The sequence below is a fragment of the Drosophila willistoni genome (assembly GCF_018902025.1).
Source record: "Drosophila willistoni isolate 14030-0811.24 chromosome 2L unlocalized genomic scaffold, UCI_dwil_1.1 Seg196, whole genome shotgun sequence".
Lineage (NCBI taxonomy): Eukaryota > Metazoa > Arthropoda > Insecta > Diptera > Drosophilidae > Drosophila > Drosophila willistoni.
Genome location: NW_025814048.1, coordinates 1597934 through 1623899, shown reverse-complemented (window position 1 = coordinate 1623899; position 25966 = coordinate 1597934). Strand labels below are relative to the sequence as shown.

At 37.8% G+C, this 25966-nt stretch overlaps 5 protein-coding genes across 6 annotated transcripts in view; 4 read left to right on the top strand and 1 right to left on the bottom strand.

Moving 5' to 3' along the window:
- The first annotated feature begins 1356 nt into the window (after window positions 1-1356).
- On the top strand, window positions 1357-1731 carry LOC6639781. Its single transcript, XM_002062702.4, has one exon. The coding sequence runs from the start codon at window positions 1432-1434 to the stop codon at window positions 1591-1593; it is 162 nt and encodes a 53-aa protein (XP_002062738.1). The 5' UTR covers window positions 1357-1431; the 3' UTR covers window positions 1594-1731.
- A 2026-nt stretch (window positions 1732-3757) lies between these two features.
- Window positions 3758-4170, top strand: LOC6639784 (bypass of stop codon protein 1). Its single transcript, XM_002062703.2, has one exon. The coding sequence runs from the start codon at window positions 3775-3777 to the stop codon at window positions 4168-4170; it is 396 nt and encodes a 131-aa protein (XP_002062739.1). The 5' UTR covers window positions 3758-3774.
- Window positions 4171-5837: 1667 nt separating this feature from the next.
- On the top strand, window positions 5838-6221 carry LOC6639712 (cell wall integrity and stress response component 2). The gene has a single exon (XM_002062704.1). The coding sequence runs from the start codon at window positions 5838-5840 to the stop codon at window positions 6219-6221; it is 384 nt and encodes a 127-aa protein (XP_002062740.1).
- Window positions 6222-7706: 1485 nt separating this feature from the next.
- On the top strand, window positions 7707-8075 carry LOC124459987 (bypass of stop codon protein 1-like). The gene has a single exon (XM_047009946.1). The coding sequence runs from the start codon at window positions 7707-7709 to the stop codon at window positions 8073-8075; it is 369 nt and encodes a 122-aa protein (XP_046865902.1).
- Window positions 8076-9826: 1751 nt separating this feature from the next.
- LOC6639896 (platelet binding protein GspB) overlaps window positions 9827-25966 on the bottom strand; it is a 56099-nt gene continuing 39959 nt past the window's right edge. The window contains exons 2-8 of one of the 2 annotated variants that reach the window (XM_002062706.4): window positions 16092-17736; window positions 15837-16031; window positions 14715-14880; window positions 14480-14633; window positions 14271-14416; window positions 13986-14199; window positions 9827-12140 (exon numbers count right to left, since the gene is read on the bottom strand). In XM_002062706.4, coding sequence (XP_002062742.2) covers window positions 10063-12140; window positions 13986-14199; window positions 14271-14416; window positions 14480-14633; window positions 14715-14880; window positions 15837-16031; window positions 16092-17736 — 4598 coding nt within the window. In that variant the 3' untranslated portion in view covers window positions 9827-10062. Of the gene's footprint in view, window positions 12141-12782; window positions 12940-13985; window positions 14200-14270; window positions 14417-14479; window positions 14634-14714; window positions 14881-15836; window positions 16032-16091; window positions 17737-25966 lie in introns of those variants that run through there. The other variant, XM_015178962.3, reaches the window with a different exon arrangement.

The following is a 25966-nucleotide window of genomic DNA, read 5'->3' as shown; positions in this document are numbered from 1 at the left end:
GAGTCACTTCACGTAGGCAAGATGCCAAAAATTAGCACACAATGCGCATTATTTATACAAACGCTCGTTATTTGGACTTACTTTTGTAGGTACACACACACACACACACACACGTATACATGGATATAGATGTATATAACCAAACCATGAGTTGGGGTACTTGTAATTTCATAATTTAGTTTAAAAACGAAATTGAATTTCCCCCAAACAAAATAAATGCATAAAGTACACAAGACACTAAGAAAAGTTGAATTATTTTTTAGCTGATAAGAGAGAAGTACTTTTGGTTTTAATACTTGCATAAGAAAAAGTCTGGTAAGACACGAGATTCTTTAATCTAAAACAAGACATTAACAACAAGCTCTAATCAAAGTTGCTTACAATACGAATATGGGGCAAGTTTTTCTTTATTTTTCTCAGTACAAACATTTGTTCAATCTATTGTTCAGATCCAGTCAAAAACCATAGTGTAAAATACACTACGGGACAATTTTCAACTTGAAAAAGAGTAACTATAAAAAAATATTTTCAAATTAAAATAAAGTTTTTTTTATATCCAATAAAAACTACTAAAGTAACTGCTTATTATTCTTTTATTTGCCAAAAAAAATTTTGAAAAAATAAGCAAACAATTTTTTTCTATTTCAAATAAATCAATATTTAATTCTTAAAATAAACATACTAAATACAGTATTTTAATGAAAATTGCATTCGAAATTCCATAAACAAGTAGAAATATTGGCAAGCTAGAATAAATATATACAAAATTTTAATGAAATTGTATTAAAAACATCTCTATAAAAATTTAGAAAAATCACAGAAAATAACCAAGACATATACATTCCATCCTAATCCTATTTGTGATCATCATATACTCTGTTCTCTATTCCAAACACGAAAATCAAAAGTGAATTTCAAGCATTTTTATATAAAGTATTTTGAAGAAACGCCAAGACATTGCCTTAAGAATATCAATCTAATAGCTTAAGGAGAGTATTTTGAGAAGTCACTCGAACAAACAGAGACGATTTTGCATATTAGCATAAGTTCTGATGCGAATGCAGTTGGGACGTCATTGAGAGTGAGATTCGAGATCTTTGTTCATGTATTATCGACTTCTTAATGACGACAGCGGATCGGTTAAATGAACTGGGATTCGCACAGCATTTTGGAATTTTCTGGCTACTCAGAATGTTCTGAGTGGCAAACACGCAGAGACAGAGGCCTGTCTTTATCTCTTTAGTTGACGGGTGACTGGTTGCTCGTGGGGAAAACACACAGTCAGTCACACAGACAGAGCAAGCTTCTCGAGAATATTGCAATAAAAACATTGGAGCTCGCTTGATACTCAATCAGTATCATTCGATCCCTGAGCGAAAGCAAATCGTGAGCAATTCGAATATCGCCAAAGAATAAAACTACAAACAAATAATGTCCGATCAAAGTAATCAACGTGCTTCTGGTGCTTTTGTCTTTAACAACATTGTGAGATTTTTGTTTGCCGCAAGTCTGTTGATCGTCATGTCGGCCATTTATCAACATGATAGCGATGGGGGATCTCATTATATCCATCCTAGAAGGGCCATGCAGTGAGGCTAAGAATGGACAATTGGTTATTAATTTGTAATATTTATTCAGAGTTAAGAAACACTAGCATTTAAGCCCAAACTATTGTAATAAACATCAACATCAACAAGTAAACAAATCGCATTTGATTGTAAGCGGGAAAAACCGGTCCAGTCTATCAATAGAACTTATGTTTTCCTACTAACGGTCAAATAGGTTGTTACTAATCGCAATCAATCGAATGATAGGCATGTAATTGCTAGGGAAATTTCTTTATTTGTAAACTTTTTACTTTTTTTTTGGAATCTCAAGGTCTGATCTGATTGAAATTTCAAGTCAGTATAAATAATCTGCAAACTCAAACGAATGGCATTATTTGTGTTAATAATAAAATATTTATCAACACATGTGCGGTGCTATTGTTGTTATTGTTTCTCTTCTTGTTGTTATTGTATTGTCATTGAGACAAATTAGCATTGTTTCTTTTGACCCACTACACGAACTAATTTCTTTTTGTGTGTTTGTCAAATAAAAACAGGATAAACAATTATTATTTATTTGCAGCTGTTTTTAAAACGTCAATCAATAATAAAAAAGAGAACTTCTCTTCATAAATTAACAAGATATTGTGACTCTCCTCAAGAATTGGCTAAATATTTTAGAGATTTTGAAACAAGTTTTTTAGAAGAATTTAACAAACATAAACAAATTTCGGATCTATTCAAAATAACTTAGATATACTATTACGTTGGAACCAGTTCTTTAGGTAAGAAAGCTATGTAAAGCTTTCCTAAGCAGTGTTCTAAAGCGTTATCAAGCAGTGCTATTAAGCTTTTACAGGTAGTGCTATAAAACTGCTTGCTAAAGCCAAGACACTGCTTTACATTTTTGTGATAATTTTATAGGGTAAGTTTCTGTTGGCTGACTGTGGATATCACTAGGTTGGACTATATTTTCAATCCGTTTTTGACGTGTTTACCAATACATTTTTTATATAGAATAAAATTTATTTGTTTATATACTCAACATCTTCATTTTGTGACTTAATATTTTGAGTATACTTGTTTCCTATTTGGGCTAAATATTTTTAGAAAACTTGAGCTTTGACTTCTTAGGGTTCTGTTTATTAAAAATAAAATCAATAGGCAATAATCTTAAATAACCAAAAAAATATTCCCAGTATATCCTAAGTATATAATTTTCGCAGTAACAAATAAGATATATTAAAATATTCTTCTCACTTTATCCTTAAATCTTTCTTTTATTCCGAATCACATTCAGATGTCATTCTATAATTCGGAAGTTAATGTCGATGATGTTCTTTATGTTACCACATTTTGTTTTCCATAAACTCGTTTCCAATAAACTCCATTTCTTCACGATAAAGAAATTTCTGTCATCACTAGAAATAATGGAACTTAAAAGGGATTGAATCTTTTCTCTATACACTTTTGTTTCTTTTTGCTGTAGGACATCTAAGAATCGTAGTCTCTGGACCTTAGAAATACATTTTGCACAAATTGTTAAATGGAAAAACCTGTAGAAGCAAATAATTCGCAAAAACTGTTTTATTTTTAGCAAAACAAAGTTTATTGACTGTTGAGAAATTTGTTAAATATGTCTTAAACAATATTTTCTAAAAACCATAAAAGACGTTTGAAAAAAATTGACTTCAAACATGTTAACCATTTCATTCAATCTATGCATATAATTGATAATTGTAGAATAAAATAAACATTATATATTATAAACAATCATGTAACAATTATGATCACTGGTCCTAACAGTTCAGGATTTCATATTAAGAGAGATATTTGCAGTGATTCTTGAATAAAGTCGTCTTTATTTGAAGTCGTAGAAAGCTTCAATCCTATTAATTATATTGTTAGTTGTCTAACGCGTGTCTAATAACATAAACAAAAGTATCATTCATTAAAGTTACGTTACAATAGTTAAGTCAACAATCATAAACTGATTAAATAAAAGAATTCAATTCATGATGCTTGCCAATTTTACGTCTTGACGTCACAAGTTAAAAAGACAAAAAATTTCCATAGCCACCAACCGAGAGAACGGCTCGACTCTTAAATCCAGATCTTTGAAACCAAAACACTTGTCTAATGTAAATAGCCTCTAGATTACATTTAGTCGGTATAAAAGCTGTGGCTTTCATCCCAAATAGTCACAGAATCCATTTGTCTCTCCAAAATGCGTTTCACTTCAATCTTAGCCTTTGCCATTGTGGGCCTTGTCCTGCTCACATGGCAGGATAACAGCAACACTGCCATGGCTACCTCTTCAAACTCGACGACATCGAGCTCTGATAACACGACGACTACCACCACAACAACAACAACCACCACGACAACCACCACCACTGAAGCTTCAGATGACACAACCACAACCGAATCCAGTTCTTCATCTTCATCCTCATCATCATCTTCGTCCTCTTCCAAGAAGAAGCGCGAGCGTCGTCGTCGTCGTCGTCTGGCCAGGGAGCGCCGCGAGAGGCGCAAGGAAAGACGTGAACGCCGGGCAGAACGCAGGGCTGAAAAAAAGGCAGAGCGCAGGGCTGAAAAGAAGGCAAAACGCCGCAGCGGCTAAAATCTTCCTAATTAAGTACATAATTAATGTACGAAATTCCTAAAAAAAAAATGTCAACCAAATAAACTATTTTGAATAATTAACTATTTTCGAGTCAAAAAATTAATTCCACTTGTTTTCCTAGGCCGATATTTTAGATAGAAATATCGTAAACTTCAAAAGAGTTCAAATAATTTTACAACCTTTTAAATAATGGTAATGAGGCTAATATGTATCTAGTTATTTGAGGTAGACTTTGCTAAGCCTGGTTATATCCTTGATATGTCGACGAAACCAATGGGTCTATCTTGTAGTTCTAAATAGACTTGGTTAAACGTGAGTATATATTGATAAGCCGAAGAGATTCAAACGCCAGCTATTTCTTTTACATTGAGTTTCTGAATTTTCGACGCAATATATTTTAGTATAATATTTTTCATGTCCAACAAATTATACAAATTTTCTTTTAATCCCTGCAAAGATATAAACAAAAACAAAGTCTGTTCCGAATAGTTGAAATTTTTACGGATACATCTTTTTTTTTGGTAATAATTCGTAGTTTTGATGATCATAAAACGATTATCATAATATTACAAGTTTAATAGGCAACAGATAAGTATCTTTTTAGAAGACTGTACCTTCATTGTATGTACATTCCAAATAGTTTTGTGTAGGTAACAAATATTTTTTTTGGAAAGAAAATTTAAAAAAATTTAAATTTTCCGATTAATTTTATCCAATTAAGAGCCCTGATTAGTCAATGTTCATCTTAAATTAAGCGGAATCGTACCGAAGTCTTTCTGCATCCTAGGCAAAAAATTCTATCTTCTAAATTCATGTTCATCCTAATCAGTGACGGATATGGAAGTAGTGAAGGGTGAAGTCATACAAGGAATATAACTCGGTTTAGGTTATCAATATTATAGCAGTTTTGGAGAAAACCAGAGGGCCAAAGTTTTTTGTTGTATAAAAAATCAAATGTTCTTGAAAAAACGGCCAATTTTGGGATGGGCCATTCCCGACGGACGAACTCGTTATTTCGTGCTGATCGACAACATATATACATTGGAGACACTTCCATCTATGCACACTTCTGAATAAAATTAATATGACAGTTTAAATAGCATTTAGTGGTGGATCCAATGACCGAAAAGTGTTAGGGTAGACAAAAAATTAGAATAATATAAGAATTATATTGAAACTATTCGACTACCTTAAGATATGCAAAAAGGGAAGTATATTTAAAGTGGGTCCTTAACAAACTCGCCTTCATTTAATGTCGTTACCCCGACTCAATTGATCTTCATGCTTATTAGATTAACAACCGTCTAACTCGTGTCTCAAAACCTAAACAATAAACCCATTTAATAAAATAATGATACAAAAACAAATGAAAATATTACTCAAAAACATTGTTTTCATACCAATGTCAATAGCTAAAAATAGATTAAATACAAGACTTCAGTTCAAGAAACGAAACAGTGTTTGCGAATTTGACTGCCTGACGTCACAATAGCGAGTCGAAAAATTTTCCATAGCCAAGTGAGAGAACGGCTCGGCAAATAAATCCAGATCTTTGAGACTGAAACACTTGTTCAATGTAAATACAGACAATGGGCCAAATCTTTTGGATATAAAAGCTCGTTCTTTTGTTTCAAACAGACACAGAATCCGTTTGTCTTTGCAAAATGCGTTTCACTTCTCTTGTGGCATTTGCCATTGTGGGCCTTGTCCTGCTCACTTGGCAGGATAATAGCAATACTGCCTTGGCCACTACCACCAACTCGACGACTACATCTAGCAGCAATTCCACTTCAAGTTCCGATAATACGACAACCACCACCACAACAACAACAACAACAACCACGACAACTACCACCGAATCTTCAGATGACGACACAACTGAATCCAGCTCTTCATCTTCATCCTCATCGTCCTCCAAGAAGAAGCGTGAGAGACGTCGTCGTCGTCGTTTGGCCAGGAGGAGGCGCCAGAGGCGCCGCGAAAGACGTGCCGAACGTCGGGCTGAGCGTAAAGCCGAAAGGAAAGCCGAAAAACGTCGTCGCGGTTAATCAATTAACCAAATAATAGTATTGAATGAGAATAGACACTATGAAAAAATCCTTTAAAAAAATAAAAGACTTACACTTTCGATAAAGAAAAACCTAATTTGATTCATGAAAAAAAGGACAAATTTACCTTCAGGTTGCCAGGCTAATATTATAATTAAAATGCTTTTATTCTAATGTACCTTATAAAAGTTTATTTTTGGTTTCAAAAGATAGTCTTGGGATGTTTCAAATTTTAATTAGATTTACATTCAGATCACGTATACAATGAGATTTAAGCCCATACATTATGAAGCTTTTATACCAACAATAATAGCGTTGATTTTGTAGTTATATTTAAATCGTATTATGTTGCCTCCAACTGATTTAACTATGACAGAACTAAAAATAAAATAAATTAATTCATACCATGTTGTTTGTGAGGTGAAAAAAGATCCATAAATCTAGACCCTAATTATATACCCATAATAAATCGAATTTAATGGCGAATACGCTGAGACAACACAAAAAAAAAATCCGTTTAAAATTTAATCCAGTTTATTAATTTTTCAATGCTGAAGACGAGTGTAAAATGGCTTATTAGTAAAACTAAAGGACGGTTTCTTAAAATTTTTCACCACGATCCGCTTGAAATTCTAATATTACATGTCTTGCATACTTTTAGGCTGTATTTCTAATTTCATTGTTAAGAAACTGTTGTAAGCCTTAAGATAATAACTTGCTTCAAATATAGTAACGTATAGAACTTTCTGCAATTGAATTTGTTTTATATTTACCTCAACTAAGAGTACCACTCTCAATGTGACAAAAGTCAACTCAAATTGGCCTAAAGCAAAAGTTCAGTGTAGGACATTAATCAGTAAGATAACTGAATCATTTTCTTTTTGAACAGCATCTGTCAATAGCTCTAACGAAACATGGTGATTTTTAGAAGTTCTAGGATAATTAATTTCAAAATTCTCAAATGTCCCAGGATTCCATTATTATTTTAACATGCAGACTGATAAACGTATTGTTACTTCTGCATTTTTTGACAAAATTCCTATTGAAAGCTAATAAAAACAAATTTTTGTCCTTAAAAAAGGACGATATTGAATAACTATTTTTTATGTATTAAATACAATGCCACTCATTGAAAGGGTTAAATAAGAAGTTTCTTATAAATAGCTTAAAACGTAATAGACGATACACAAAGTAAAGACAGTTGGACAGATAGATATACACATTACTTTTGCCATACCCTCTGCAAGGGTACAAAACAGCAAATGGTTTTTTTGCAAATTTTGCGGCTTAACGTCACAATAGCGAGATGAAAAACTTTCCATTGCCAACTAAGAGCATGGGCTTGGCAAACAAATCCAGATCATTGAGACACAAAACACTTGCGAAATGTACATAAATATACAAAGGCAAGAGGCCACAACTTTTCGGGTATAAAAGCTTGATCTTTTGTACCACAAAGACACAGAATCCAATTGATTCCCCAATATGCGCTTCACTTCTATTGTCGCCTTTGCCATCGTGGGCCTTGTCCTGCTCACATGGCAGGATAACAGCAACACTGCCATGGCTACCTCTTCGAACTCGACGACATCGACGGCATCGAGCTCTGATAACACGACGACTACCACCACAACAACAACCACCACGACAACCACCACCACCACCGAATCTTCGGATGATACAACCACAACTGAATCTAGTTCAGATTCTTCATCGTCGTCCAAGAAGAAGAAGCATGTGACACATTTCAAAAGACGTCATTTGAAAGGAAACAAAAAATCGAAGAAATCCAAAAAAAGCAAAAAGGATAAGAAACATAAGAAGGTTAAAAAGATTCGTCGTCATCGCGGTTAAATATTGTCCACTATTGAATGAAATTGAATGAATCCTTATATACGTGTATGAAAACAATTACTAAAATATATAATAAAATTAAACATCATATCTAAACCTGAAACGAATTAATTATTTTTTAGTTATGAAGGGGACTTTAGCCAAATTTAGTTTAGTTTTCTAGGCTGATATTTCCAAAAGAAATATTCCAGTCAAAGGCATTTTTTTCATTAAGAGCTACAAAAGTTAAATTAATACGAGATCATAATTATAACTTCTTAAGTTTTAATTCCTTTTAATTTGAGAACTTTTTATCAACAATATTAGACTCTCTTACCTTATGTACACCATTTGTTGAATTTAGATTATATGTCTTTTAATCACCTTTATGAGAAAGTTAAATGAAATAGTTGAACGTTTTAACCAACTCGATTAAGATCAGAAAACCATCTAGCCAAAATCGTCTTAAACGTTGATCCGTATCCAGGGCATATCTGAAATTTATTGTGTTTGCCATTTTATCAATTTCTCAATACTTTCCTACTATTTACATCACATAATTAGCATTATCTAGATTATAAATTGTCTTACAGCACACTAAAATACAAATCTGCAAAAATATATGATCTTAATTTCATTAGCCATTTGAATCTTATTCTTTGTAGAAAATACAATTAGGAACTGTTAGTCGACTACGTAAGTAAAAATGAGTGAAATTAGAAATCACTTCTCTGTCTAGAGAAATTTTAGCACAGTTTATTAACTGTCTTCGTGGCTCTACCAAGCGGCCATATTTTTTCGCAGATGTAAAAATGCTTCGCTTTAAAAACATTATAATGTATTTAGGTCACACCTCCGCCTGATAAATAAACAAACTGCCAGCCTACAAATTTGTCTTCGACCAACACAGCCTATCAAACAAACAAGCGATTGGCCTACAAAACTGTCTTCAATCTAATTTGAACATTTTGGCATTTTATTGTGGAGCTTCCACATAAGTTCTCTAAACTAGACTCTTGTTCATAATTGCTCCTTGCTTTGTAAGGATCCCAATGTGTCATCTGTTAAAGATAAAATTGAGAAGATCAAATAAAGATACTGCTAGACACACGAAAACCCAAACAATCATCTAATACTTAAAAATACAATTCAATTTAAGTTAAGGAGTTATTCACTTGATCTGCCCTTTATGTAGTCATCAGACACCATGCTACCTCTAGTTTTAAATTCAACCAATGTCTAACTGACATATACAGAAATAAATACCTACTTAAATATAATTTCTATAATCTCAAAATCTTTTAAATAATGTTCCACTCTTCTTAGCAAACCTTTTTTCCAATAACATAAAATGGAAATGGAATTCTGAAAAGTATTAAAACACTGTTGAGGCTGATATGATTTTCTTAATCTAACAAATGTTTCAATATTTTATCGGTAGCTTTATCTAAAGTGTAAAGGTTAAAAAGTTTTGGAAAAAATATTGCAAAAGTAAACTTTAAGTTGCACAAAAAGAACTCAATGCTGTAGTAACAACTACTGCCATAAAAGTTTTAGAATATATCAAACAGGGTGCTCCATTTAGCAAGGAGATTGAACACTAATGTTTATTTTGAAAATGGCAGCATCTCATAAAAAATCGAAAATTTACTTATTAAATTTAAAATGAATATTTATTCAAGAAAACTGCAAAATTAAACTTCAATCATGTATAAATGGAATGCAAAATATTTCTAAAAATCCAACACATACTTTTAGGCGCCGTTTTGTAATGAAATTTTCGTTTTATTTGGAACATTTATTTAAATGACTTTACTTTAGACTAAAACTAAGACATCTACATGGATATAAAACAGTCGATTAATGTAACTAAAACTAACTTAATATTGCCGCTTTATGTATGTACGTGTATATGTATGTATATATGTGTAAATAGTTAAAAAAGTAGTTTAGTTATTATTATGTACAATGTCTATAAAGGAATTACTTGTATGGCAAATCGGTTCGTTCACTTGTTGAAATTCTCAATCTGCTGGAGAACCCAACTGCGTGATGCCGCCTGACAGACAATAACGTTGCCACGTCCGGGTAACTCATCCGGGGACTTTCTTAACTGAGGCTTTGGAGCAATTTGCGGTGGACGGTGTGGCGGCGGCGGTGGTGGACTACTTGGACGTTTCAGATCATTGTTGTCATCACTATATATAGCCGAATCGCGAAAATCGTTCTCCAAACTGTCCTCAACTTGTTGCTCATACTCGAAATTTGTGGGCAATTCGGCCACCGATCGTTTGCGTGGATGATGCTCACACATGCTGTCGCTTGAGGACGATGTCAGCGAGAAGACCGAATCCCGTTCCGAACTGGCCATGGCCATGATGGTGAATAGGGTCTTGGGATCGGCATAGTCCACATGGGCCATGCGTTCACCCACCGCCTGACTGCCTTGGCGATGTAATATCGACTGACGACACATCTCACTGACATCGGAGACACGTCTCTCGGGCGGACGATTGGTCGATCTACCAAATGCCATGGTTAGATTGTCAATGGAACGCAGAGCTCTTGGCAGCAAGGAGCTCTCCGAGTTGGATACCTCGCGTTCAGTTTCCGGATTGCTATTGTTAAGCAGACGTTTCATTAGGTTCTTTGGTATGGTAGTACGGGATGATGCCGATGTTGTTGTTGACGATGAATCCACACCGTCCAAGGCCAAATTGATGACTGTACTTTGACTATCGCGTTTGAGGGTTGAACTGGAACTAGTGGAATCAGAGCTGCAGCTCTCACGCTGCACCAAATCCTCGCCCACACGCTGAAGTACTCCCTCAGGTGAGTAGACCAAGGTGACATAGTCCGATTCAGGTCTGGTGGTGGGCAATACCGATGACTTGGCTCGTTTCTTCAAAAGCTGAGCCGTCTTGGAACGTCCCAGCACTGGTGAAAATTTATATGGCACATGGACATTACGCAACAAAGTCTCATAGATGGGTTCCTCTTCCACCACTTGATCCTTCCGAGCCTGCTCAGGATCGGGTAGCTCCAGCGGAGGTGGTGAACGTGAGGGTGGACGTGGCGGTGGCAACGGTGGCTTCTCCTGACTGGGACTAGTGGGACTTGTGGCACTCTCACGTCGCTTCTGTTGTTTATTATAGATGCGTTCGAATTCCTTTTGATTCTTAAGCAAATCCAATACAATTTGAGCATCCCGTTTGGACTTCTCAGCCGAGGTTAATGACCGTGACTCTTCGGCTGTGCAATAATAGTCGCCCCTCTCGTCATTGTTCAACTCTTTGGCCTCTTCAGCCACTTCGACTTCCTGTTCGGCACGCAATTCCTCACTCGATTCGGTTATCTTTAGCACTGTGCTATCAAATTCACTGAGATCCATATAGAATTTAGATGAACTCTCCTTGGGTTTAGTGCTATGACGTTGTTTCTTCAGTGTGGCTATTCGCTTGGGCATGGTCTTGTGATTGTATTGCTTGACCTCAAAGAAACCCTTGCCTTTGGTCTTGCGTTCACTGAGATCGGGTTTGCTGCCACGCAGAGAGGCAGCATCGCCATCATCGCCCTGCTCGGGTTCCTCGTCCAAACCGAAGCCACCTATGCGAGGCACTGATTTACTGCGCTCCTTCAATGCCTTGTAACTGAAGACAGGTGATTGGGTTTTAGAGCGTCCATTGCGCTGATCTCTCAAGATGCAAGAACACTCCTCCTGCTCTTGTTGTTGATTGCATTTGCAGGACTCCTTCTCTGGTTCCTGCTTAATGGTTGCCTCCTCGGGTCTCTTGCTAGTTCTATAACGCATGGCAGCTGCCAACTTCTGCAGGGCAGTGTCATCCAAACTGTTATTACGTGACAAAGGTTTCGTTGGTTTTGGTGGCGTTTGAGGGTCCTGTGACTCGAGCGATTCATTGAAACTGTCGAAGGATGTGGAATTCGTGACAGTTTTGCGCTTAAATTTGGAATTCCGTTGACGTATCTCACTGCGACGACAGGCATTGCGTCGCTCTAAATAAGTTGGAGTCGAATTGCTGCTAGAATGAAGACTCCATTTCCAAGTGCTGCGATCTGGTGTACGATCTGTGAGAATTTTTAACAACAATTAAAAACGGATTAATTCTCAAATACAAAGCGAATGAAAGTGCAGCGAAGCCTGTGGCGTGTACAAAGAGGTGAAATTAGATTAATTTGCTCCCTAAAGTGTGCAACAGTTATTAAAAAGTCTGCTTTTCAGCTATCTAATGCATACTTTAGGGAGTAAATTTCGCTTAATTTACACCCCAGAGCAGCCTTTTGAGCGAAGCGTGTCTGAGTTGCGAAAAAGTGTGAGGGGGAGTGTGAGTGTTGGAAAACATTCTAAGCTTTAGCAACCAGGAGCTGGTCCTTTAGCTTGGCGCTGGCATGCAAATCATTCAATTTAACCAACAATGACTGGTATTAGTAGTTCGAATTCTTGCAATGAGTGTTAGTATTAAATATTTTTCGAATTTGTATTATGCCTAAGATCAACAAATGCCAACACATGCAACACATTGAACCCAACAAATAGGAAAAAGTTATAAGCCAATTAAAGAAATACTTACTAGGCTCTCGTATACCCAGAAATAATTGGTTCAACTACATAATACATAATACGTCTACATAATACGATTAGAAAGTATTATTTCAGTTTTTGTTTTTTTTTTTTGGTTAACAATTTTGGAAATAAATTAAAGTAGCATATTTTGTTTTTTGGGGGTTCTTGGTTTTATTTTGTTTTTGTAGCGCTTAGATCAGTCTCTGGTGGTTTATTAGCCTTAGAACGCCTTACAAAACTAATCAAAGTTTTTTCTTTTCTTTGTTTTGGGGTATTTAGTTTTAGAATGCGTCACTGGTAGTACTACAACGGTAAACATATGGTAGTTAGATATCATTTAGATAGATAATAAAATAGCAAATTAAATTAGTTAGTAATTATTTGAAATAAAACACACACCAAACACCAAAAAAAAAAAAGTAATAGAGAGAGTGGGAGTCAGAAAAAAGGAAAAATACACAAATTATTGTTGTTGTTGAGGAAAGGCAGGGGGAAGCAACACATGACGGGGTACAGTTGTGCACAAAATCTACAATATTTGCAATTAAAATTTTCACCATCATCATCATGTACATAAGTACACTGGCTATATAAATCATTTTGCCGCAGAGGCGTCGACACATTTGGCACGATTTTTTCGGGTAAAAGTTGAGTTTCGGTTTTTTATTTTTCATTCATTTTCCTTGACTAACAACTCACAAATCTTAGCTAGCTTTGGCTAACGACTACCACTTGGTTATGTCACTTGAGACTTCAGGTTGCTTCAGCGGCGTGTGAAGTAAGTAAATACACTTGAAGAAACTAAACTGTCATAAAAGTGTTTAGAATTCTAAATAAAAGGTAGGCGATCGGTAAGAAGCAATTATAAAAACAAATAAAGAAAAACTTTACTACAATCTGTAATACGTTTTCTCATTAATATCAGTTTTTGAAAAACGTCTAGCTAAGAAAATCCTAACTAGCATACTTGAAGCTTAAACCAGTTGAGAATTACAAGTCAATTTAATTGAAAAACATACACAAGCTGCTGAAAGTCTTTTTGATGTTTACATATTTTACTTTCTGTTAATTTTAAATCTAGTTAAGTCAAGTATAACTTCATATTAGTTACTTCATATGAAATTATTAAGAAAGTCGTTGATTTTTTTCAGTGTACCCGCATGTGCATAACTGTAACTACTTCATCATATGGCGCGCCAAGTGCTTTTGGCCCAACAAACAACTCAACAAAACACAACAGCAAAAAAAAAGTACAACATACAACACATAGAGACAAACAGAGAGACAGACAGATAGACGGAGAGACACAGAGAGTTTTGTGTTCCATAATAACTAAAGATCTCTCTCACCTTCCTCGTTGCCCAGCTGATAGACAAGCTCCTTGGCTCGCATGGGTATGTCAAGCTTCTCCAGCATGACACTTTTAATGTGCTGCGTCCAGACACGCTTCAGGTCACGATTTCTGGCTGTCAGCTTGATTTGATTGCGCGGCTCATCGAAGGGTATAACATAGAAGCTGGTTGGCTCCCCAGGCAAATGTTCGCTCAGCATCAGATTGTTTTGCTGCATAGACAGAGCGAAAACCCCTTAGCGGCACTTTCAAATGGAAAGTCATATAGTCGGCTAAAACTTACATGGATGTATGTCTTGAACTGCAAACGGCCGTCTTCCTTTTGCTTGGTTATGATCAACATGGTGGCAAAAAGTAGGACCAAACGTGGTTTATTATGCGTCTCCATCAGTAGACCCTCTTGACGTAGTTCACCCAAAACGGTCAACTCTGGGAAAATCAACAAGTGGGATTAAGTGGGATTGATTGATACTTAAGAAAATTAAGACTAACCTGGTCCAAGCCAACCATCCAAGATGCCCGACAGTTCCTTAACACGACTTTGTTGCTCTTGTTTACGTTTCACTTGGTCAATATTGTGGGCCACCTGACGCATTATGGCATACGCCTCGGCCACCTCCTTGACATCGCAATGCTTACGTAGGCTCTGTCGATAAAGAAAAAGAAGAAAGGCCAATATAGAGTGGCAGCCCGCTGTCAGGCTTGAAGGTTCGACTCTGGTACTTACGTCGAGCAGCAGATGATACTTCAAGATGCGCTGCACTGGCTTCAGCAGATACGAGCCAAGGGGCAGACGATGTTGCAACAGCTTCTGCGTGGAGGCCAATAACGCATTCGTGTGCGTTGCCTGCAGCAGTTTGGTCAACAGTGAAATGGCTTCCGGGTAGCTTGTACTGCAATAAGCCCAAAAAAAAATATACATTCCCATATATGTATGACATACACACACACAATAAACATGAAGATTTATGACTAAAGTTGAGGTCTTCATCACGGCGGACAAGCGGAAAATTTGAATTTAAAATCAGTCTCAATGCAGTGGGAGTGGGTTTGGGTTGCAGTTAGGGGTTTAAGGTTTGGGAGTGGAAATGCGCTGCTCAAGATGAGGATGCGGACGACGATGATGATGATGATGATGATGTATGTTGCTATGTCAGGCAGGGCGACAAATCAAACTACAGCCATCAACTTTAGAGCGCGCGCACACACAGACAACAGTTTGGCTTTAAATTGGCAATGACAGCAGCGTTTAAATGGAACATAGCGTGCCTGGACTGGTAAAGAGTCAAAAAAAAAAAAAAAAACCCCACAACGTTCATTCGTTGGCTTGTTCGTGTGACGCTGCTGGCCAACTGACAATCGAGATCATTTTGGTGGCTGTTACCGTTCGTTCTTGGCCATACTCTTGTTGTTGCAATATCAGAGATGAAGCTCTCTATACACGCCATGCCAAGCCACTTAGCGATGGCCACAAAAAACAGTGATTTCACTTGAAAATAAAACTCAAAAGTGTTTAACATAGTGCTTAAAATTTGTGTAAAGCTATCGAAATTTAAGATGAATAAACACTTTACTAGAGAATCTTTCTCTTAACGAGATATTAATGCATACAAATTTGCTGTTTGGCAGTAGAAATCTTAAAATGGTCTGAGACCTTTCAGGTCCGAACTTATCAAGCGAAAAGACCTAAGAAGGAAGAATTAGCCGATGAAATTTCAGCCTATCAAAATGGTTGTTCTTTAAGAGCTTAAAGGCTAAAGTTATCAAACTTTAAGATAAGGTAGAATGGAATTACAAACCACTCCCACCCATTTTACCGCCCTAAATATGCCTTAAATTCACTACTCACCAGTAGGTTGTGTACACATCAAAACGTTCGCGTAGATCGATAAAACATTTGGCTATCTTTCCCGGTTCCATTCCCGAGTTCATGAGCTGTTGCAATAGTATTGAATTGAATTCGTAAATCTCTTCTATGTTGGCAAAGAGTATTTGCAATTCGTCTGTACGCAAACAGGCACGTTCTTTCCAATCGAGTAGGTAACTAAAAAGAGAAGAAACACGGTCGAAAGAAGTTCCTTCGGTTCAGTGTTCTATGACTCACCCTCTGATGACTTGACCCAAATCCTCGACATAACTTCGCTCCGAGTCGAGAATTTCTAGAGAGGCTCTCTCTAGGACACTCATGGTGACTATATGCGGATGATGTGGATCCCCAAGACCATTCTCACTCTCAGCCAGACTCTCCATGCTGGCCAGATATGAGGTAGTCAGTTTGCCATTGAGCAACTGATCCGAGCCAGAGCTCGATGATGAGGAGGTGGAACAGATTGAGGAGGAGGACAATGGACGATTGTAAGGGCGTGCCAACTCACAGAGTCGGGCAGACGACTTTGGTTTGATATCAGTCAAGCGATCTAGACTCTCGGCTGACAATTTGTTGGCCTCTTCCAACTCGGCCAATTGTTCAGCCGTTGGCAGTTTAAGTGGGACACCGCCACCCAAAGTGTTGGCCTTCACATTAAGGCTCTTGGTGCGGGCATACGTTCGGAGCGGAGAAGAGGCACAAGCAGCCGAAGAACTTCTCACCAGCGGCTTGCTAATCAGAGGCTTGTTAATAGCCTCGATTAGTTCCAAATTATGCGGTTCATCTGCACCCAGATCGGCCAGAGTCAACTGCTCTATATGCTGGGCCACCAAATCAAAATTAATGGTATCGGTTATATCCACAGGACTTAGAGGTTCACTGGCCACCACAAATTCCTTGGCCCTAATCGTTGGGGTGGCCGGTGTGGCAGGTTGAGCGTGTTGCAGCTGCGTTGCAGTTGCCGCCAGTTGCTCCATTTCAATCAATTTGATGCTCTGCTGCCTCGGCAGAGTTAGTTTGCGTTGACCGAACGGATGACCCTCGAAAAGAAAAGGTGTCCCAGGAGCAGCTTTATTTGTGGGCGTCTTATCGTCGTCGTTCACTGGCGACGATCCCGTTGACGATGACGTTGATATCCTGCCCTTTTCCGAGACCATGTAATTCAAGGTGTTCACATACTCATTATGTGATTCGAAAGTCGGGACCAACTCACTGCCCGATTGTGTTGATATTTTCCCAGTTATTTTCGACAGAGGTATATGGGATAGTTTCAATTTGGTTGCTCCACAACTGGTGGACTGATTCACCGGTGAGCTCTTGATATAACGCCCTGGAGTGGGACTTCTCTGTTGCTGCTGCGGCTGCTGCAATGCCTCAAGATCAACAGCATCGACTGGCACAGCATCGGCATGCGTGATTATCCTTTGGACGTTGGGCGAGAGGACACGTATGTTATTGCCACGACGGCTTCCGCTCGAGGCTAGACTAGAGCTACTGCCGCCCAGCTCCTGATGCCGATGAACCACACTAAAGCGACTCAGTTGGGCGCCATCTGGCTCGTCACGTAGCCCGGCAACGACCAGAGGCAGCGGCACATTCGATTGTGTGTTCGATTGCTGACCACCACCGCCGGTGCCACTTACCAGCGTATAACTGGACGATTTTTCATCACTGGTGACACTGCAGCTGGACGAAGTGCAGCTAGTGTGGGAGCTGCTGGAGCTGGCGGTGCTGGTGTTGCTATTACTCCGTTTGGGCGTCGACTGGCCACTCGTTGATGTCGATGCTGACACAGTTGGAGCTGCTACGAGGCTGCCGGCCAAACTGTTCGTCAATGTGTCATAGATGCCCAGCAGCGAAGGTGCCAATTCTGTGGTGCTGCCTGCAAAGAAACCCAAAAAAAGAGAAACACTTAAGTAACCATGTTGGGAGAATGCAGAACAAAAAAATTGCATGTCGTTACAGTGGTTAAAAAGTTTTAGTGTAAAAATACTACAGTGGAGCTAAGACACCTATAAGATCCCCATTTATCTGCTTCTAGAGACGAATTGTTAAGCATATTGTTCCTAGCTGAAAATATCTATCATAATTGCTTTCTTAGATATACCAATACACCGCGATTAGTTGCTTTTTTCAGATCACTAATTTTCGGCAACTTTTAAACCCTCAGGCTCCGATTATTAGCAACATGTTGCGGCAACATTGGAACTTATTCTTGGCTTTTGTGATGTTTTTGGAGACTCCTGTAAGGAATCTGCTTTTTTGTACAAATGGAAATTGAGTTAATGCACATTTGAAAACGGTTCTGTGGCAACTTTTGGTATTTGAAAAATTTGTTATCCCATTTTACAAGCGACTTTTGGCCATATTTTATGGTTTTACCACTGTCATTAGTGGCATACGAGTTGAATTGAGGGTGGGGGTGGGGGTGGGGGATGGGGTGTGTGTGTGTTTGGAGTGTGTGGGCTGGCGGCGTCTAACGATCATGGCGCGAATGATGTTGATAGGCTGCAGCACAATAATTTCGTGATATTTGCCATAATTTTCTTGCGTAAAATGAATTATGCCCGAGCCGGCACGGCCATGCGACTCTACACGGACCAACAGGCCGACAGACCGACAGAGAGACAGACAGAGTTGGCTTTGGCTGATGTATTGAGTTGTTTAGCCGCAGGATGCAACTAAAGTTGGAGTCAGAGTCCACCAGCATACAGAATGTGGCCATCAGTCAGGTAAGAAGTGGAGTCAAGTCAAGTCATGTTCTGGCTGCTGCCTGCCTGGCCTGTTGCATAAATAAGTAGGTTGCAGCAACTTCGACTTCTACTACTTCGACTTGCTGCCCCGCCGGCGGCCTGACATGTGAATTGATATGCCAACGCAACAAGGCAAAACCGCAAGGCGACGACGCCGACAACGATGACGATGACGATGAGCAGGCAAACTACCAACTATCATATACATATATAAAGTCAGATATATGTACATATATGTATGTATCTCAATATATATAAGCTACGTCAACGGCAATTGGCATAGGCATTCCAAAAGCTTGCTCATCATTTCTCACAAATGGTTCAATTAATCAAAACCGCTCACAAACTGTGGATTTAATAATATTATCGAACGAATGTGTGTCTATGTGTGTGTGTGTGTGCAGTTGATATATAAATTATAGATCGTGTCAGTCAATAGTCAATACTGTGCATATGCACGAGGGCAGCTTTAATGATGGCTCTTTAACAAGACCAACAACAACAAAAGAAAAAATCCATTGCAAATTGCAGAAATCACAATTTGTACAAGCAGAAACCATTCTATAAATACTCTCTTCCATGGAAGATCAATCAATTATATAGATAATTTCTTGAATTTGAAGCATTGAAAGAGGCAATCACATAGTTGGAAATAATGATCAGGCATTGCCACTTTTTCAATTATAAAGAAAACCCTTTTTTTGCAATAGTAATTTGCGAAAAATAAGTTCCATACATTTTAATTATATAAATAATGTCTTCATTTTCTTCAAGCTACCTTTTTTTTAATTTTTTTTAATAAGCAAAAGGCAGAATTTGAATTTGAAAGGAATTAACACTAGAAAGTCTTTGGTTTGATCTCGAGACTAATTTGTAGTCTTTGTGAATCAATATACGTTTAGGAAAGTGACTTAAGAAAAGCAATCAGTTTAAAATATTTAATGTCAATAGTAAAGTTTTTTACCTTAACCTGCATTCTATATTCCTGTAATAACTTTATTTAAACGTCTTAATTTCAGTAAAGAAATTTAAACGTCCATAGGTGAGAACAACACAAAAAAAAGAGGTTTAAGATGTATGAAGAAACTGAATACAAGGCTTTTTTTTAAAGCAAAAGTTTTCTCCAACAATAATAAGATGTAAAATTGTTCTATTACTTTTTTTAGGTGTGGCCTTTTACACTTGCTGTCGTTACTTTTTCCAATTTTCAAGCTCTAAAAAAGATTTAAAATGTTCAGAGATTGTTAAATTCTAAGCAAGAAACAAGTTTGTCTCTCATATTTCACTCAATTTTTTCGAAATGTTCTCCCATTTAAAGGTGAACAAATAAGGCAATTAACTTTTTGCCTTTCGGTGAGCCCGAAAAGCGAAAAAAAGAAAACTAAAAGGAATGAGAGTAAGAAAAATCGTTTGGTTCGCTAGTTCGTTGCCTCTGCCCACATTAGGCAAACAGCTACTGGTTAATGGCAAATGGAAAAGTGGTCAGTTTTGTCCGATGGAAGCAGGTTTTCAGCTATTTAGAATTTAGCATCCTCATTCAGACACAGTCTCCTAGTAGGAGAGTGTGTGGTTGCATACAGTAGCCAACGGGGCACTTTTTCTTCTAATTGCAAATGGTGTCAATGTGGCTTAGGCAATGCCACACCACACCACACCATACTAAGACCAAGCCGATGACGACGAACAACAATTAGCTAGGACTGGGAGTAAAATGAGCCACGCCCACTGTCCAACTGATGGACTTGATAGACTACCAGACTCTCAATCTTTCTCTATCTCTGTCTTTGACTCTGTCTTAGTTTTTAGTTTTTGGGCGTCTGACGACAAGTCATAAACATGATTTGTACATTTAATTTTCCCATCATGTTTTTGCTAGGCGTGGGTTCTTCTTAAAACCAATTCTCATCCTCATCGTCATCGTCATCGTCATCCTCATCCTCAAGCTCTTGTCTGTCGGTTAGTTCTGACCCAGTTAAATGGCAAAACGTTTGCTTAATTGCCAAACGTGGGCTGGGAGACAGGTTCTCGCTTTTTGGTTCTATAGAGAAAAAAAAGAAATGATGTTTGGCTTAATCATTGCCACTTGCCACAGCTACTTGCCCCATTCTCCCCAGTCTCTATCTCTCTCTCTCTCTTTGGTCTCCATCCCGTAGAGCATTTAATTAAATGTCCAACAGCTGCTGCAGCTGGCCAAGATTTGTATTTCGTTTTTCTTAGCGATTTATGGCATAATTTGAAGCGACAGTTTTATGTGCGTCTCCGGCAATCAGGCCGGGCGATCTCTGTCAGAAATATGCAACTAAACATAGGCCTTGTCACTTTGCTGTCTTGTGGAAAACAATGCAAGAAATTGGAGTAGCTTGAGGAGGACAAAACCAGAAAATAAAAGGGAATTGCCTGGCTAGCTGACTGGCTGGAACCTGGCCCGAACTGGAGACTCTTAAAGCTGGCAATTTATGGCTTAGCTGACACAATTTCATAATACCAAAAAGATTACGCGATTGTGGCTAAAAATAGCCAGACGGTAAAGGTCAAAAGATGCAGCTGCTTTTCAATTGGAGAGGTATTGCATACCCTACACAAAGAAAGGGAATTCTTATAACGACAAATTTGATGTCATAGACCGACATGGTAAAATGAAAGTTGATTCCCAACGAAAGAGAACTTAAGTTAGTTGAAGAGACGGAATCTTAAAGGGGGATTACTGCACCAATTCTGAAAAAGGCCCATGAATGTTGGGGAAAAGTCTTCCCGTCATTGAATTCAGGATAACCCTTACAAAGGCTTCTGTGTTTTAACTGAAGACGGCAAACGGATGACAAAATTGGAGGAGGAGATTCTTCTAATATAGATATTAAAAGTGCCAATTTACCTACATTTGGATACAAACGTGACTAAACTTAAAGAAAAATGTGGAAAGACAAAACAAAAAATTAATTTAATTACTACTTTTTTTATATTAATCACCAATTATTAAAGGGTAATCACAAAGTCACATTAAATACTTAAACGTTTTCCCAATTTCGGGTTTCTTTAGACGGTAATTTTTTGGGTGCTGACAGCAAAGTGCACGTTGGTTCAATTGTGACATTGAATTATGTGAGGACGGCAAGGGAAAGTGCTTGAGCTTGGTCGATTGGCAATCGGTTAACAACTTCACCACCTACCAAACTGCAAGCTCCGACTTCGATTAACTCCTTCCAGCCAACTCTCCACCTTCCATCATCGTCATCGTCATCGTCATGATCATCATGTTGACCAACTAGCGATGGCTGTAAAATTAATGCGCTTAGTCGCCGTTGTCATCGTTGGTTGTCTCTGTGTGTTTGTTGTTGTTGTTGTTGTTGCTGCCGTCTGGAAATTGATATTTTAATCGGGCATTTCATTTGGTTTGTGGCGCCACGTGAATGTTTAGGGAAACACAACAACATTGCCTCGCTATCGCCATACGCTGTAAAATGGTCGGTGTTGGTGTTGCGTTTTGCGTTTTATGGCGATTTACGTGTTTTTCACATCACTTGGCTGGCGGCACGCATTTTGCAATTGACCATATTAAAATATCAACAGCAGCAATAACAACAACAACAACGAGAAAATTAAAATAACTTAAAGACACATTCACACTGATAACGCACCGTCGCAACAAACAGCATTATGTTTTATACAATATGCGATAATGCGTGGTGAGGTAACTTGCGGCAAGAGCAAAAAACAAAAAATAAAAACCTGAAACGGAAGCCAAAAACTAGCCTCAGCCTTCTTTAAACGCTTCATTGGGTTCCCCATGCAACCATATTATTTGATGTGAGTGTGTGTGTGTCTGTAGAATTTACAACATTTTTTTATAGCGGAAACAGCAAAACACCTCACACAGAAAACAGAACAAGATCGTACAACTTTATTGTCCATATGCAATAATAGACAGAATGTGCAAAAGACGAATACTGATCTACCCTAAGTTGGGAGAATAATTGGGAAATTCTTTAGGCTTACAAAGACCTCACTTAAAAGAAGTTTGATACCACATGAATGGGGACATTAAGCATCAAAAGAAGTCTCTAATTCTTCAAGTTTCAAAAGTCGTACTACTAAAAGTTTATATAAATTTAAAGAACATTCCCCAAAGACAAAAGTTTACAAACTTTGCACTTTCTTTAAGTGATAAAACATTAAAAAGTGCTTTAATTGGTGTATAAGTTAAATGAAATTCCTTTTTATCTTATACGACTCCTTCTGACACAGACTACTACATTAAAATGGACAAAACTCACGTGAATATTTCAGGCCTTTGACTTTACAGAAATTCTCTCAGAAATCAAAAGTCTCCAAGCTCTACACTATGCTTCAAAAGTGTTAAAATCCACACGCTAGCATAAAGAACCATTATGTAAGAGCAACTTTTCATGTAGACCCATTTCAATTCTTTGAAAAACAGAAAGTGTGCTACTAAAAATTAACCCCAATAAATTTCTTCGAACTTTTCTCTTTGAAAGTAAAAGACCAAAATGTTAAGCAATTTTAACAAAATCTCTGAAAATTAGCGCAGTTTGTTTAATGATTTCAAAATGCTTTCGAGGGAAAATAATTATGAATGAAAGTGCTTTATACTACGCAGAGGAAAAGACTGTAACAATATTGTGTCCAATTCCCAGGCAATTGTCTCATGCGATTCGCTGTAGACCAGTTGAATGAGTAGAAATTCTTTTGAAATTAAGCGAATCTACCAGACTTGAGCATAAGAAATAAAAATTCTTGTGATCGCCCTCACGGATTGTTGCAGTGGGGATTTATTTTTAGCTCGGGCCAACAGATCGCATGGATCACCAGGCACTTAAACAGCTTGCTTCCCGGTCTCGGTCTTCTCCACCCCCAACCCATTGGACTGGGTAGTGGGGCGATGGGAAGATGGGGGATTGGTTGACTGAAGAAGTCAGCGTTGAGGCCAACGCCAACTTGGCAACTTTTGCTTTTAGCGCTCGATACTTGCTCCTCTCCCCTCTGTCTCTCTTTCAGCGAAAAGTGAAATCCTTTTAAAACAGCAAACAAAAATCTAGGAAAATGTCGCCGCCAAAAAGTTATAAATCTTGTTCATATTTGCACGTGAACGGGCGGCGGCGGCGGCAACAGACGCGTCGGCGGTGGGCAGAGGAGAGTCCAGTGACCACAGTCTGGTAGTATCACCGACCAGGCTTGGCAGTCTGGTTCCAGACCAGGCCAGGCGAAGCCATAAATGTCATCTAGACGTTTGGCATATTAGTTTTCCTCTATGCGTAGCTACGTGCTAAATTCCATGGGCCTAAACAAAAAAAAAACAGCACAACCATTAAAACTTAAACTCCACCATGCGGACGGACTCCCTTGCCGAGGCTAAGCAATATGCCAAGGCTAAAAAGTGCTAAAATCTCATAAAACGTTGCCTGACTGCTGCTTCTAAATTAACCCTATCCGTGGAAAGTGAAGAAGACAACAAGAAATGGGGTCTCGATACGGAAGTTCTAGCGATGGCACTAGATAAATATCGCAAATATCGAACACGATGGAAACATCTTTTGGGAAAGCCAATCAAAAGGACAAGAGATTAGAACTTTACACAAATGAATAGAATCAGCTGTTATAAAGAAAAGTTAAAAAGGATATAACCTTTGTTTGTTTGACTTTCGAGAAAAGTGGGAAATATTTTCAGCAATCGTTTTACAAACAAGTTTTCTTTATCTAATCTATTTTCTTCTTTGATTTGGAATAAATTTGTTGACATCGTATCGTTAACTTATATCACTTAACAAATATTTCAATTGCAGTTTCCAAACTAGAACGATTTGTATATTAAACAGATAGAATTTGTTTGAAAACGATACCATTTTTTTCATATTAATTGCAATTCTCTTAAGAAATGTTTAAATGGATTTTTTATATTGTTATAAATATTTGTAGCTTCAATGAATGGTAATACATTTTATTTCACATCTTATATTTATATATATATACATATGTATGTATATATAGTAGCTTAAATCATAAAATTAAGAATTCTAAGGTGTGTTTGGATAAATACCTCAAATAAGATAGTACCTTATAGATTCTAGCAAGAAATTTAAGTTAAACTATTTTAAGAAACTTTTATATTTAAAGCTTTTTGATAGCCAACAATAAATCTTTGAATTATGACCCTTAGACATGAATACATTAAAGGAAGTGTTTTTCCACCTGGTGGAAACACATTTTTTGTATCATAATTTTGACAGGAAAACTTAAGGTTACATAGAAAACATTTTGAAGTATGGAAAATTTTAAGGAAATGCCTTTGGGAAATGATATTTTTGTTCTGATTAGAAATTTCTTCGTTTCTTTAATGTTTTAAAACCACTGTGCGCTGTTGCGCAGCCCTCTGCTGACATGCGACACTTTGCCGCTGAAGTAAAGTTGATGTTGCACTTTGCACTTGAGCCTCTTTCAAACACTTCATGGGGCAACACAGAACATAACAGAACAGAAGAACCGAATAGGAACTTTCCTTGCTCTCAGTTGGCACCATGCTTCATGCATTTCAATGCAGTGACTTTTTGACGTACTGCGTGACTTTGGCATTTTTAGTGGAATGGCTAAAAGGGAATGGTACACACTGCAGTTGGTCATAAAAATATATATATCCACCTCCCGTCTCCTTCATCTTGTTTTTGTTCCCCTTCCTCGGTTTCTATAATACGTTGATGAATGGCAAACAGGCATAAAAGTGTGAAAAATTTTTTGTGACTAAAAATAGAGAAAAAACTCAAAAAAGAAAAACAACACACCAAAATTTGCAAAACTAATTTGGCCGAGACCGCGACCAAGACCGAGACCCAGACCTAGGCCAACGGCCTTTTTGCAGTCGCTTTTTTGTTTTGTTTTGTTTTTGGCGGTGCCAAATATGGTTGATGCAAACCGTTGATGCAGGCCAGGTAAAAATGGCCATGTCCAGTTCAAGGGCTGTGAGAGAAATTCCATTTCCAATGTCCATTGTTTCGAGCTTTGAGGCTATACAATAAAGTTGTCCAAGAGTCGAATTTAATTACAAAATGGAAATGGAATGGAAATGCATGGAAAGTAAATGACCTCCGCCCACTAAATAGACAGACAGACAGACAGCAAAGAGGAAGGGGGCAGCTTACAATTAATGCAAATGGACGCCAACTCGAACTACAGCTTCAACTCCCAATGTCGTACATTAATCTGTGCGGACAGGCAACAACATTTTCATGCGGTTTTTGAGGTTTTTCGCTTTCGAAATCAATTTTCTCATATCAAATACGCATCAGCCGTGAGTTAGCGATTGAAAGCGACAGGAAATGTCTGTCAAAACTTAGCTTGTTGCTGGGGTTT